The sequence below is a fragment of the Chionomys nivalis genome, chromosome 12 (assembly GCF_950005125.1).
Source record: "Chionomys nivalis chromosome 12, mChiNiv1.1, whole genome shotgun sequence".
Lineage (NCBI taxonomy): Eukaryota > Metazoa > Chordata > Mammalia > Rodentia > Cricetidae > Chionomys > Chionomys nivalis.
In genome coordinates, this window is record NC_080097.1 from 47,093,507 (window position 1) to 47,108,096 (window position 14,590).

At 49.0% G+C, this 14,590-nt stretch overlaps 1 protein-coding gene across 5 annotated transcripts in view; it reads left to right on the forward strand.

Annotated features, from left to right (window-relative positions):
* Ptk2b (protein tyrosine kinase 2 beta) overlaps positions 1–14,401 on the forward strand; it is a 121,329-nt gene extending 106,928 nt beyond the window's left edge. For 2 of the 5 annotated variants that reach the window (XM_057785954.1, XM_057785953.1), the window contains exons 23-31: positions 1,296–1,361; positions 3,453–3,578; positions 8,423–8,569; positions 8,676–8,711; positions 9,025–9,067; positions 10,498–10,544; positions 11,135–11,272; positions 11,511–11,591; positions 13,395–14,401. In XM_057785954.1, the coding sequence (XP_057641937.1) occupies positions 1,296–1,361; positions 3,453–3,578; positions 8,423–8,569; positions 8,676–8,711; positions 9,025–9,067; positions 10,498–10,544; positions 11,135–11,272; positions 11,511–11,591; positions 13,395–13,610 (900 nt within the window). In that variant the 3' untranslated portion in view covers positions 13,611–14,401. The remainder of the gene's footprint in view (positions 1–1,295; positions 1,362–3,452; positions 3,579–8,422; positions 8,570–8,675; positions 8,712–9,024; positions 9,068–10,497; positions 10,545–11,134; positions 11,273–11,510; positions 11,592–13,394) is intronic. The other 3 variants (XM_057785955.1, XM_057785956.1, XM_057785957.1) reach the window with 3 other exon arrangements.
* Positions 14,402–14,590: the final 189 nt, after the last annotated feature.

A 14,590-nucleotide genomic window follows, 5' to 3' on the forward strand; every position in this document is an offset into this window, starting at 1 on the left:
CAAGTGCCCTTTCCTAGCACAAGGAGCTGGCTTCTCTACACTCCTCTTTCAGCTCTGGACACAACCACCAACCATCCACAGGTGTCCCAGCAAGAGAGATCTGGGTACAGCTCACAGCCCATGGGGAAGCTGAATCAAGAGCTGTCCTTTAGAGTTCCCTGTGGAAGCCTGTGTGCTTCTGGGGTGGCAGATCAAGAGCCCATTATAACAAGGAAGGGGAATGCCCTGAGCTCCTGACATGCAGTCTCTATGTCCATGCCTGTAGTGATAGCCTGGGACTCAGGATCTGGGACCCTACCAGCCACCACCAGATGCTTGGATTTCCAGAAACCAATCCTGTATTAGCTAGAGCTGACAAAACAGAATGCCACAGGCAGAATGATTTGAACAACAGACATCCATCCCTCACAGTATCAGGAACTTGGAAGTCCACAGCCTTAGTCTCTGGGGAGGGTCTGTGGTTGCTGTTTTCCTCATAGCTGTGGTGAGGCATCCAGTGAAAACAGTCTAAAGAAAGAAGGGATTATTTGGACTTTACATTTGAGATTATAGTCTATCATAGTAGGGAAGGCGTGGCAGTCTGAGGTCACATGACAGTTGCTATCAGGCAGCAGAGAGGTGGATGCTGCCTCTGAGGTAACTTTGCCTTTATATGGTTCAAGATCCCAGCCCACCGAATGATGTTCCTATGTCGAGAGTGAATCTTCTCTCAGTTAATTTAATATAGAAACCCCCTCAAAGACATACCCAGAGTCTTGTCTTTTTGGGGATTCTAGACCTGTCAAATTGACCATCAATATTAGCGGTCACGGTGTCTCTTCCTAGCTCTCAGATGGTCTTCTTCTTGCCATAGCCTCACTGTCAGGGAAGATGAGAGAAAATGAGAAGGACTCTCTTAGTCTCTAGTACACGAATCCCATCATGGGCTGACCTCACCCAAACATACTCCTCCCTCAAAGACAGCGCCTTATAAAACTGTCACACTGGGAGGTAAGATGCCAGTATACAAACAGGCACAGTTGGGAATGGGCACAAAGGATGAGTCCATGGAAACACCCAGTCTCGTTCTAGGCCCTTTCTCATAGTCTCTCCTGCCTGTGCTGTCCTCTCTCCTGCCTACCACTAGCCAAGTAACTAATGCTCAATGTATGACTGTAAAGTCAATCCAAGGGTAGTTCTCTTCTCATCTTTCCGTGGTAAACAAAGAGAGCGCCTCTGACCTGATGGTTACTTTGGTGTATCCTTTCGGCTGAAGCTGAGAGTCAGACTGACATGGCCTTGTGTTCTCTTTCTAGCCTAGCCGGCCCAAGTATAGACCCCCTCCGCAGACCAACCTGCTTGCTCCTAAGCTGCAGTTCCAGGTAAATGTGTAACTAGATGGTGGGGAGGTTTGCACCTCACCCTCCTCAAGGTCCTTCCTGAAATCCCATGCCTACACCTTTGGGGTGCAGCAGCAAACATCTGCTTAGGGGATGGAGATGCCTGGGTTGGCTCTTTCTTGGTAGCCAAGAGAGAATTTCAACTGATATCAAAAGAACAGAAATTCAGTTCTTCCAGAAGTTCTGCCTGCAGCCCAGTCCAGCCATCTGCAGTGTCTGCTGCTTCCTGTGCCTGCCTGCAGCTGCCTTCCTGTGTCCCTGGCTTCCCTGACCTCTTACCCTGAACAGAGCCTTCTGAGAAGGAATTCCAGGGTGCTGGGGATGGATGATATCCCATAAACTTGAGTGTCTCCCAAGATTCTGTGCAGAGGCTCTGGACAGGATCTAGGTGGCCAGTGAAAAGAGAGTGGGGGCCCATCTAAGCTGTCTGTATCCATCATTGCCAGCCTTGAATCTGCCCAAGGCTGTAGCCTGTGACTCATGTACCCCTGCCCTGTGTCACTCTCTTGCATCTGGGTGAGATACGGCACAGCTTCCTGCCTTTCCTGTCCCTACATTCCCTAGCACAGAGTTGTGGCTTCAAAACAGAGCATCCCAAGGAGCAAGTATCAATGTTAGCTCTGCTGATGCTCCACACAGGAGGAGTGAGCCCCCAACCATGCTTTCCTTGTCAGGGAGACGGCCCTGGGTTAAAAACAAGCCCAACCGAGAATGGACAAGTCTTGTAGGAGGTGACAACATGCCTTAATATATATATATATATAAGCTGGTGAGATGGTTCAGAGGGTAAAGGCACTGCTGCCAAACCTGATGACCTGAGTTTGGTCCCCGGAACCAACATGGTGGAAGGAGAAATCCAATGTCCAGAATTGTCCTCTGACCTCCACAATCATTATATGGTACACATGTGATTGCACACATGCACGCACGTGCACACACGCACACACACAAAGTTTTAAGAAAACATTTAAAGCAATTATTGTTAGACTGGAGAGGTGGCTTTGTGGTTAAAGTACTTGCTGGGGTAGGCATGAGGGTTGGAGTCTGAAGCCTCAGAGCCCACATAAATGTCAGGTGAACATGGCGGCTGTCTGTAATTCCAGTCTTAGAAGGCAGAGATGTGGAATTCCCAGAGCAAACTGGAGGGTTTTGAGATAAGCTCTGAGTTTGACCAAGAGACCATGCCTCAGTGAATAAGGTGGAATAGTGATTAAGGCTGATTCCTGACATCAATCCAGGGCCTCCATGCATAATTCAAATATATAAGCATATGCATGTGCAAATAATATGCAAATGCACATAATTCAAACACAATAAGTTTTTAACCAAAATAATTATACCCCAGACACACAAAGAGAGGACATATTTACACACACACACACATACACTTCTGGGTTTTGACCTTGTGGGATCAACCAACCAGTAATGGAAAATGTGAAAAAAAGAAAAGAACAAAGCCCATATCTGCATGAAATAGGTACAGATTTTTCTTGTCATTGTTCCCTAAACACTATAGTATGCCATTCACATAGCCTTTCTATAGTATTAAATATCATAAGTAATCTAGAGTGCTCTACAATACATCGGAGGACAGCTGTAGATATACTAATATAACACCATTATACTAAAGGATTCCATATCTATGGTACATCCTGGAACCACACATTCCTAGGACACTGAGGGCTAACCACGTGTGTGTGCGCACGTGCATATGCATTCATTTATCTGCAGACTTATCATAACCTATGTCACAACTATGAAACAAACCCTTTGCAAAGGGTCCTGAGGCCCCACCCCTGGTCTCAGAAGATGAGTTGGCTGTGAGCATCCTCCTGTGTGAAGAGCACTGTGCAGGAGGAGTGTCTGGCAGATGAGAGGCCACATTGCTCTGCCACACCTCTTCATCAGGGCCAGGAAAATAGCACACCCCATCCTTTATCCGCCGCGGTAGAGCAAGTCTTCATTCCCATGGTTTACGTTCGTCCTTTTTTTTGTGCTCCTGTTCGTAGCAGCTAATTGTCTACCCTCTTGCCTTGTTCCTGTGCCTTGTGCTTCTTTGCTTCTCATGAATAGGTCCCTGAGGGTCTGTGTGCCAGCTCTCCTACACTTACCAGCCCTATGGAGTACCCATCTCCTGTTAACTCGCTGCACACCCCACCTCTCCACCGGCACAATGTCTTCAAGCGCCACAGCATGCGGGTAAGAAGGACTCTGCATGCTGGGTGTCGGTCTCGCCAAGGAGGCTGCTGGAGGGAGGTGGCTTGGGAAGCGCTCTGTGTTTCCATGTGCCAGGCAGACTCCTGAGGGCTTCTGTGGCCCTCTTCCCTTTGCAAACACATTAGCCAGACAGGACCTGCTCTTGTCCATACTGGTGCTGCGGCCAATGATGGCAGACTGTCTCTCTTTCCTGAGTCCCAGGAATCAGATATTCCAGGCAGTGGGCAGAGCATAGCAGGGCCTGGGGCTGCTGTGGAATAAAGGATCCTGGAGGTTGCCCCCTGGGCTGCATTCCTGACTGATTACTTTGGTTGAGAAATCTATCCCTGGAGGAAAGACTTCCTCATGGTGGCTTTCCCTGCTGCTTCTGTGAATGGTACTTCTAGGTGTGAAGGGTAGAGAGAGGCTGGTGTGGATACAGGCTCACGAGTCCACTCCCTGCAGCCTCTGTCTCTTCAGTGACTGCTGAGGACCTGAAGGCTTCATGGACCAGATGGTCCTGTCTTCCATGCAGAGCATCTTTGCCTGCAAGCGGATGTCCACCTCCACCAGCCATCTCCCTTGTGGGTCAGTTGCTGTGAGCGCCTGATATATTTTACTAAGTTATGAAACAGACTGAAACACCATTTTAGCTTTTTCTCTATATGTATGTACATTTCCGACTCAAGAGACATAACTCTAAAGCTCTGTGTGGAAAAAAAAATGTATGTTTATTCCAATACCTTTGAGAAACATAGGCAATTATGTTGATATGCTTCTGGGCTGTTATTCTTAATTTAATGAAAATTTGAAATGGGCATAATTTAGAATTCCAGGCGGTAAGATCTGTTATGAAATCAAAGTTCCCCAAACTCACTCTATTTTTCTCTCTTACATTAAGTTAACCAATTTTTGACTTCATATGTGCTTAACCATAATTAACCCACAGTTTTAAGAATGTGCTATAATTTAGGCAATGTTCCCCGCACCCCCCCCCCGGACCCTTTATTTATAGTTAATTAAGTTTTGGAAGCTTTGTTTAAAATGGTGTTCTTTTGGAAAGAGGCTATTTAGTGCCTGCAAGGGGCAGCACCGCCTTTGTCTAAACTGTGATTTCGCTGCCAGGACTTTGTTCAGTTCCATAAAGGCAGCCTGTGCAAGCCTTCTGTGGCAGGGGATTAGAAGTGGTTGTCCTACGGGAACTCTGCCTGAAACAGCATGATGAAAATTTCTTTAAAGAAGTTAAAGGAAAGAAGTTAAAAGTATAAACGCCATTTTATGGTATAGATGAGAATGTATCTTTCTAGCAGCTTGCTGACAAGAGATGACAGGTTTCCCATGGATCTCCCAAAAGCATCTAACAAAAGATTCAGAGATGGAAAAAATGATTTCCTCTATAGCTTGGCTCATCTGGGAGTCTGTGGCGCCTCACACGGGGATGACAGTAGCCATCTCCTTCCCTGAGGATATTGCAATTCAATAATGAAGTTCGGAAGGGTGGACCAGCATGCTATCCTGGGTGCTGAAGGAAGAACCGGGAGGCTTTGCCTTCCAGGCCCAGGTGCAAACTCACCTGTATCGCTTCGGGGAAGCTTTGGACAGGGGAAAACTGGAATGCAGGAGATGAACAAAGAAACAGCAAGACTGTGGAAAAAAGCTGTCGGGTGGGGGAGCACTGTTTTGCTAGAACAAGGAAGGTTTTGTGTGGAGGTGTAAATAAGGCAGGAAGGATGAGGCATAAGCAAATTACAGAGAAGAACTCGTGAACACTATTCTGTAGCCCAAGTTCCTGATTCCTTCCAAGAAGTGTAGGTGTGTGTCGCCTAGGAAGAGTACCCAGAATGCATTTCGACCAAACTGCAGCGTAAAGAGGTTCAAGGTTGCTATTATTAGAAGTATTGGAGCTGGGGAGATGGCTCTGAGGATAAGGCACTTGCCATGCAAGCCTGAGGACCAGAGTTTGAAGCCTTAAACTCACCTAAAGGCTGGGTGGATATGGAGGCCCACCTGTCATTCCGGCTCTACGAAGACAGAGCATCCCAGGAACTAGGTGGCTTGGTAGACTAGCCCATCTCAGTGAGCTCTCCGTTCAGCTGAGAAAGAGAGAGAGAGAGAGAGAGAGAGAGAGAGAGAGAGAGAGAGAGAGAGGTACCATGACTCAAGGATATGAAGAACAACAGAGGAAGGTGAGCATCTCCACCTCCAGCCTCCACACGCGTGTGCTTCTACAACACACGCCTAGCATACATACAGACATGTGTGTGCATGCTTACACAGATTAAGGATAAAGCAAACAGGTTCTCCATTTACCCTGTATTATGTCATTATAAGGCATCAACAACAAGCTTTTCGGCATGTGTTTGCTAAAACCTTTGGCAAGGTCAAGTCCAGGGCGTACAGCACATATACCCAATGGGAATCTCTTAAGACCTGTAAGATTATATGTAGAGTTGACCTCCAGTAGCTCACCCTAGCATCATTTAATCTCATTCGGTCTATGTATCTAACCCTGTATTTAGAACTTTTAACACTTATATAAGCCCCACTATTTATTAAAAACCTGAGGTAGCTATAGACCCTAACAGTCACACACATTGGATTTAGCTGCAGACATTTTTAACTTTAACATGTTTACTTTTACCAGGCATTGGTGGTGCATGTCTTTGTTCCCAGCACTCAGGAGGCAGAGGCAGGCGGATCTCTGTGAGGTTGAGGTCAGCCTGGTCTACAGAGTTCCAGGACAGCCGGGAATACACAGAGAAATCGTGTCTCGAAAACAAAACGAAAAGTGTTTGCCTTCATTTGAGTCTGTTTTCTTTTCCTATAACAAAATACCTGAGGCTGGAATGTCCCACAGAAAAGAGGTTTATTTAGATCAGTTTTGAAGTGCTAAGAACACGGGCAGGCACCCACAGGGCTCCACTGAGGGCTTCCTGGCCACATTATATCGTGGTAGATAGCACCGTGTTAGAGACATAAATTCGGTGTTCTGTCTATTACTTATTTAACCCAGTGAGAACAAAAACAGCGGTTTTTAAAAGTTCTGTTCTCCCAGCATCCAGCTCTGTGGCTGCCACATAGCTGCTTGACAGACAGCTGCCGAGTGGCTTGATGAGTGATCCTCATCTTTCCCAATGTTGTGACCATTTAATACAGTTTAATAGAGTCATGTTGTGGTGACCCCCCAACCATAAAATGTTTCATTGCTACTTCTTGACTGTAATTTTTCTACTGTTATGAAACATAAAGTAAGTATCTGTGTTATCCAGCGGTCTTAGATGATCCCTGTGAAAGGCTCATTTGATTCCCCCACTCCTGCCCAGAGGGGTCAAGACCCACAGGTTGAGAACTGCTGGCTTAGATGACTATTGTAAGAAATGTACACCGGTCATCGAATCTGTCTGAGTGATGGGCAGCATACCCCAGCATGGCTATTTGAAGCTGGACTGTAACAATCAGGCCTGTTTTATGGGGCTTAGTGGAGAATATTTCAGAGGCATGGTAGACGTATGGCTTGTTTAAGTATATATGATTTTTTTACATAGCATTTTCTTTAAATGACCTATAAACTGGTCACTTCAAAGGGAAGGGGCTCTGTGGATTCACCATAATAGGATACCCGAGACTGTGTGATTTATGTAGAACAGAAGCTTATTACCTCCAGTTTTGGGGACTGGGAAGTTCAAGATCAAGGACCACATCTAGTGAAGGCCTTACTGCTGTTTTCTAACATGGCAGAAGACAGCACATGGCGAGAGAAAGAGAGAGTATGCCGAGTGGAGCAGAGAGGCAAACTCACCCTTCTGTCAGGAGCCCCTCCTGAGGTAACTAGTTCATTCATGTGCTGATGACATTAACTTATTCAAGAAGCCAGCACCTCCATGATTTTTAAGTCACCCCATCTCTCAGCAATGTTGCACTGGAAATCAAGTTCCTGACACATGAACCTTCGGGGGCCACATTCAAGCATGACAGGAACCTCTGGTGTTCATGTCACCAGAGATCCCTGTCACTGGTACGAAGTTTTGCAATGCAGAGGACACACACAGCCTTCTTCCTCCGGTAGACACAAGAGGCCAAGGTGCTCACTCACAGTAGATAAAATACAAAGTAGTTCAGAGGGACGGAGAAAAGAATTATACAAATGCACCCTGAAAAGATTGAGGGAAAGTAGGAAACATCAACACCCACATAGGGTGATAAGACCAAGAGTAAGTCCAAAGCCCCACAGGTGAGTAAAGATGGGGTTAGGACTAGCCAGGAGGAAGCAGCCGTCATCTTGTGTCTGTGGAGTCATGTCTCTGGAGGGTCCATCATCCACCTTCTCTCTTAGCTCGTTCCTTTCTTTTAACCTCTGATCATACCATTCAAGCTGTTACCTTACCCAAGAGCGCATGGCTGATGGGCACAGACAGTCCTGTGCACCTGGAGCTCATGGTGGCCCCACTGTAGGTAGAAACTTCCAGACCGGCCATCACAGTGCTTAGGGGGAAACAAATTCCAAATGATTTTGGAGCTGGCTTTGTTTTTCTGCGTCTATTAAATGTCAGTAGCCACCACAAATGCCAGCCAAGAAAAGGGGAGGATGGTTGGAAAATAAAATGAACAGATCATGTGACAGTCTGAACCCACTGCTCTGGGATCTGGCATCCTGTTGCTGCCAGGCGTGTGGATGAGGCTGAGACCGGAGCAAAACTGTCTGCGTTCGCATCCGTGGTTGTGGGGTAAGGGCTAGACAAGAGAAGAGCAGCAGTCAATGCCAAAGTTTGGCTCCCCCGAGGCCCTTCAGCAGATCCTCCCTGGTCCAGGCCCAAGGACGGGGCTCATTGCAGCTGTTGTCCTCACAGGAGGAGGACTTCATCCGGCCCAGTAGCCGAGAAGAGGCCCAGCAGCTCTGGGAGGCAGAGAAGGTCAAGATGCGGCAGGTTCTAGACCGCCAGCAGAAGCAGATGGTGGAAGATTCCCAGTGGCTGAGGCGGGAGGAGAGATGCTTGGTGAGTGGCTCCCCTCTTTCCCTACCCAGGCGGAGGGATGCTCCCCCAGCGTTCTCCAGACTTTCTACTCTGGAACCTAAAACCTCTGCTTTGGTCTTCTCCGCAGGACCCTATGGTTTATATGAATGACAAGTCCCCATTGGTAAGTTACCTTGAAAGGCCTGTCAGAGCCACAGCCTACAAAAGCCTTATCCACCCAGGTCCCCTTTTCCAGACCCCTGGGTCTGCCTGTCTTTGCCCTTTAGGTTGAACCCATGCTTCTCTTCACCTGAAAGTCAGTGGGACTCATATTGTTAGTGCTGTCTTGGACCTCTAGAAAGGTTACTTGGGGTCAGGAGCTCTAGGGTTCCCCCACTCACGGCTGTAATGGCTAAACTGGAAGGGGGATGTGATGATGGAAATAAGATGTTCCCTGTGCACAGTAGTGACTCACCTCTCTCTTCCTCTCCTTACAGACCCCCGAGAAGGAGGCTGGCTACAGTGAGTGCTTCCCTGGGGGTCAGTTTCCACCTGGGGTGTGTTGGGGGTCTGGCCTTGGCCTTGCTCACTGTCCTGCAAAGAGTAGAGGGCTGTCTTTGACTTTTAAGAAGAAAACGCCACCATTTACCTTGTTTTATTTTGCATGTGTGGAGTCTCTTGCTTGGATTTGGGAAGGAACCTCCCCTTCAGGTCTTCCCAACCCCTCACTCTCTGTCCACCTCTGCCCTTTCTAGTTGGCAGCTCCTTTGGTCCCCCTTTCCTTTCTCCTCCCATCTTCATTTCTTTTCTTTTTTTTTTGCTTTTTTTCAAGACAGGGTTTCTCTGTGGCTTTGGAGCCTGTCCTGAAACTCGCTCTGGTAGACCAAGCTGGCCTTGAACTCACAAAGATCCACCTACCTCTGCCTCCCGAGTGCTGGGATTAAAGGCGTGCGCCACCACCGCCTGGCCCATCTTCATTTCTTAACTGAGCCTGAAACGCCCTCCCCATTTCTGTTTTCCACTCACCCTATGGGGAGCCCTTCGTTAGGTCTAGACTTACCTTCCCAGACCCTGGTCTTCTCCAGGCCAGAGGGATGGGAAGATTCAGAGTCACTAAGACCTTTCCAGAAGCTTCTAGTGAAGGCAAGGAGGGGCAGAGTGGTGCTGTTGCTGCTGCTGCTGCTGCTAATAGTCACAAAGAACTTAGTACAGCCCTAAGTCACTCACAAGTGTTAACCCACTTCGTATTCTATCAACACTATGGGGCCGGTGCAGTCTCTCTTTCTGTCACAGATGAATCAGAGGCTTGCAACCATGAAGCCACCTGTTTAATAGCACCCGACTACTTACTAATTAACTCAGCTTGGATTTGAGACCAGATGTTCTGGGTTCAAAGGTCCTTTCTGAGCCAACAAGCTTCTCCAGATGAAAATTAAGACTGGGGGGGGGGGGTGTAAGCGGCTGCCTTGGATGAATGAGCCCCTGTGTGGTGTTAGATCAGAAGCAAGATTACTGGCTTGCATCTTGGCTCCCTGTCACAAGAGCTCCCCTAGGTTGTATGGGCCATTGCTCCTCAGAGTAGACTCAACAGTACGACACACCATCACAGTCTTAAATCAACCCCTGCCCTGAGCTGCCTCTGCGCCGGGGTAGACCGCACAGGCTGCCGCCTGCAGACTATGGGCTTCTTGCCCATCTTGGAGGGAGCACATCAAGCCTTGGAATCTCCCATACTCACTGCATTCATTATTCCCTGCCTTGACTTTTTCTTTCTATGCCATAGACAGATCTTGTCCCCAGCTACTAGGAAGTCAGGGGGCTGTTTCCTTGGTCATCTTCCTAGAGTTTGGGTTTTATACTCTTGGGATCTCTTGATGGTAGAGAAGGGCGGTTGGCTTGATTATAAGAAAGTAGAAAAAGAAAGACCAAGTACTGAGACCTTCACTTACTCCCTGTCCTTCCTATTGTAGTGGAGTTCACAGGGCCCCCACAGAAGCCACCACGGCTCGGTGCACAGGTACGTATTGGGGTTACAACTGCCAAAAACCATAGACCTGAGATGCTCAGAGGCTCTTGGAGATAATCCAGTCCGGTGTCATTGTTGCAGAGATAAGTCCCAGAGAGCAGATGCGCCTCGCCTAAGGCCTCATAGGTAATTCATGACAAAATGGAAAAAGGGACCAGTTTTTTAGTGCCTGGTCTCTTCCCTGACCAGGGAAAAGGTCTCATTGGTCCAGTCTGCTCTCAGGAGTATCAGGGCCTCTTCTCTTCCCAAGCTCTCCCCCAGATTCCGGCATCCTATTATCCACTGGAAAAATCATCTGAGAAATGTTAAGACAGTGTGGACCCAGAGACCAGATGATGTTTAGACCGAGCTGGTGTGACTGCATGTTTTGTTAACACACCAACATTTTGTTTGGCTCCCCCAATTGAAGAACGATGATCCTAGAGGCAGAAAGGGGGGGCTCTACCCCTGGGACAGAGTGCTGTTGCAAAGCAGGGGGCTTTACACAGGTTGATATCAGTGCATTCCCACGAATGAATTGTAGTGATAGGGGATCCTTCTGGCTCCCCATGGGCCACTGGCCATCTGTCCCTCCCTTTCAGTCCATTCAGCCCACAGCCAACCTGGACAGGACCGACGACGCCGTGTACCACAATGTCATGACACTGGTGGAGGCCGTGCTGGACCTCAAGAACAGGCTCAGCCAGCTGCCCCCTGAGGACTATGTGCTGGTGGTCAAGGTGACTGACAGGGTGGGGGTGGGTCAGGGAGGTAGGGCTGCCCACCCTGGTCCTGGAAGGAAAACTCCTATCCTTCACCCATTGGCCAGTCCCATAGACCCCAGAGGAACAAGGGAACCCCTAGGGAGTCCAATCCCAGGCAGTCTCAGAGGACAGATGTCTGAGTGCAGTCCGAGGGTGTGGGGGAGAAGCTTTTTGAAAGGGCAAGTGAACAGTTGCCCGGCTCTTGCTCTCTTAGAATGTGGGACTGAACCTGAGGAAACTCATCGGTAGTGTGGACGATCTCTTGCCCTCTTTGCCATCCTCGTCTAGAACAGAGGTGAGTGTCCTGGTTCCCAGCCATGCCTCCTGTACCTCCTCCTGTCCCTAGCTGTAATTCCTTCCAGAGGCTTACTGTGGCCCCCCCGGGAAGCCTCGTTTCTCCCAACAGTTGCCTCTGCAGAGCATCAGAGCGGTTAGCACCAGCGAACTGAACCTGCTCAGGTTCCCAGCGAGAACCCCTGTATAGGTCTCAAATAGTCTCAGTGGGTAGATGCATGGAGGAGCACTCCTTCTTCTCTCCTCCGCCACCATCCCTTACCTAGCAACCCTCTGCACCTAGCTTAAGGCACATATGTCACAGATAGCAAATTACTGCTAAAGTCAAGGGCAAATCTTGGTTCTCTGACGGAAGAATGCCTGTGGCAGGCAGAGTAATGTCCCAAAACTGGTGACCCATGTGCAGAGTACCTGACATGGCAAAAGGAACTTTACTGAGCTAGTAAAATTAAGGGTTCTTGGAAGGAGAGGATATGATTGAGTATCCAGGGGGAGGGGGTCAGAGTCAGAGTTGAGGGAATGAGAGAGCAGCAGCTAAAGTCAGAGGGATGCTGGAAAGGGGCCACGGCTAAGGACGGTGTAACCTCGGAGCTGCAAAAAGCAAGGAGTCTCTCCTGGACTCTCTAGCAGGAGCGTAGCTCTGTTGATGACCCACCACGGGACCCATGTCAGGATTCTGACCTCCAGGACTGTTCGAGAATGAACTCTCAAAGTTTTCACAGCTGTCTTCCTGTAGCCATGGGAACTGGCTCAGTTCCTTGTCTAGACAAATGCAGTGCATAGGTGCCTTGACTTCTAGCGGTCATCTATGTGGTTCATCCTGTCGTGTGATCTCTACTGCTTGTGATTGCCTAAGGCAAACCAGAACAAGGGCAGGGCTGGCTATCCTCTGGGTGGCAACAGTGGCCTATGAAGGAGTCCCAGCAGGGCAGGTGCTACCAGAGGACTGAGATGGCTCCTGAGAACCTGGACAGCTCACTCGGTGAATTTCCCAGTGCAGGTCTTCTGGGAGGGTTTGCCATGACCAGTGTATTTACTCATTCATTTCATGAGAGAGATAGCTTACAACGATAGTGTGCTGTGTGTTCATCATGCTAATCATGAGCGATGTGATGGTTAAGTAAATAAACATGGGATCTGGTCTCTCACCTTGACAACAGACAGTCAAAGCATAGTGTGTCAGTTACTTTTCTCATTGCCGTGGCAAAATACTCCAGGAAAATGCCCAGAGAAAGGAAAGGTTTATCTGACTCATCGTGGTAGAGAAGGTACGGTGGGCACAGTGAGGTGGCTGCTCACATCACAGCTGAGTGGGGAAGGCGGAATGGTAAACGCTGGTGCTCAACTCACTTTCTCCAGTTTATTCATTTCCAGACCTCAAACCATGATATAGCATCACCACATTGGGCGGGGTGGTTCTTCCCTCTCCGGGGCGGCTCTCACTTCTATCTAGAAGCTCCCTCACCAATGCGCCCCATGGTTTGCTTCCATGGTCACTCTAAATGCCATCAGTTTGATAATAAAGATTATCCATCAAAGTAGGTGAATGTGTTTGACCTCTGCCCAGCGTGCAGGGGTTGCCGCCGTAATGGAGGGCTCTCCCCTGTTCAGTCAGGCATGGCTGGCGCATAGTTGGCTTGGGTTTGGGGCGTCTGCTACATTGATCTTTCTAGACCAACTCTAGCCTGTGCAGAGAGATGAGTTCAGCCCAGGTTGGGGAGTAACTGGCTCCTAGGGAGCTTCTGATGCCTTAGCCTTTCCAACCCATCCCTCATTCAACCTTTCCTGTCTGCTTGCCTGCCAGATCGAAGGGACCCAGAAACTGCTCAACAAAGACCTGGCAGAGCTCATCAACAAGATGAGGTTGGCTCAGCAGAATGCTGTGACATCCCTGAGCGAGGACTGTAAGCGCCAGATGCTCACAGCTTCCCACACCCTGGCTGTGGATGCCAAGAACCTGCTGGATGCTGTGGACCAAGCCAAGGTTCTGGCCAACCTGGCCCATCCACCCGCAGAGTGATCAAGGGAGGGGCTGCCTGCCTGCACCTTCTGTCCCAACCTGTCATGGCGTACCTTCCTTGCCTTGCCTTTGGTCCTCTAGGGAAGGCTGAGAAGAGTCCTCCCCTCACCACTTTGCACGAGTCCCCCTTTCCCCACCCACCCTAGACTGTGCTATGCCGGCTGCATCTGGACAGAGAAGACTCTGGGCACAGACACAGGGTGGGGTGACATAGTTCATAGGGGTACTACTGCCAGACACTCCCTCCTACCCCAGCCTGGGTGCTGGCGTACCATTGGGGTCACAGTTGTACCCCTACCAGCCATGATGGCTTTCTGCATGGACATTTGAAAGCCAGTATTCTTCTTCCTCTTTATCCCTCAGGGGACCCCTGATGCAGAGGGGACAAAGAGGGGCTGTATTGTAGAGAGGCTGGTGAGATGAGGGCTGGGCCTGGCTCTCTTGTACAGTGTACATTGGAATTTATTTAATGTGAGTTTGGCCTGGACGGACAGCCATGGGTCTTCGTCCAGGAACAAACCATTCTGGCCGCAGGGCTCTGTGTTTTTATCAAACCCAGCGCCTCAGGGAAGAAACAGAGAGTCGGAGGTCAGAACGGGACTTTGAGCCCTTCCTGCTTTCCTCTTCTCCCTCTTTTCTTCTCCCCTCTTTTCTTACTCCTCTTTTTCTCTCGTCCCTTTTCACATCTGCTCCTTTCCTTCCTCATCGTATGTTTGTGGAGAACATTCATTTAACTCCCTTCTTTTTGATCTGTGGTTGAATTAAAATCATTGCCATTTGCTTTGTGGTTAGCTTGACTGTGTTGTTTATTGGATCTGCTCTTTGTAGAAGGAAGCTGAGCCGGAACCACAGCCCATGAGAAGTGGGTGGTGGCCTCCTGCCCTTTGCTCCACGCAGGCTGTCGTGGCACCTCATCCAAAAGGAAGCTTTCCAGGAAGACACCGTGTAGTTCCCTCTGTGGGACACTTCTCCCCTGAGAC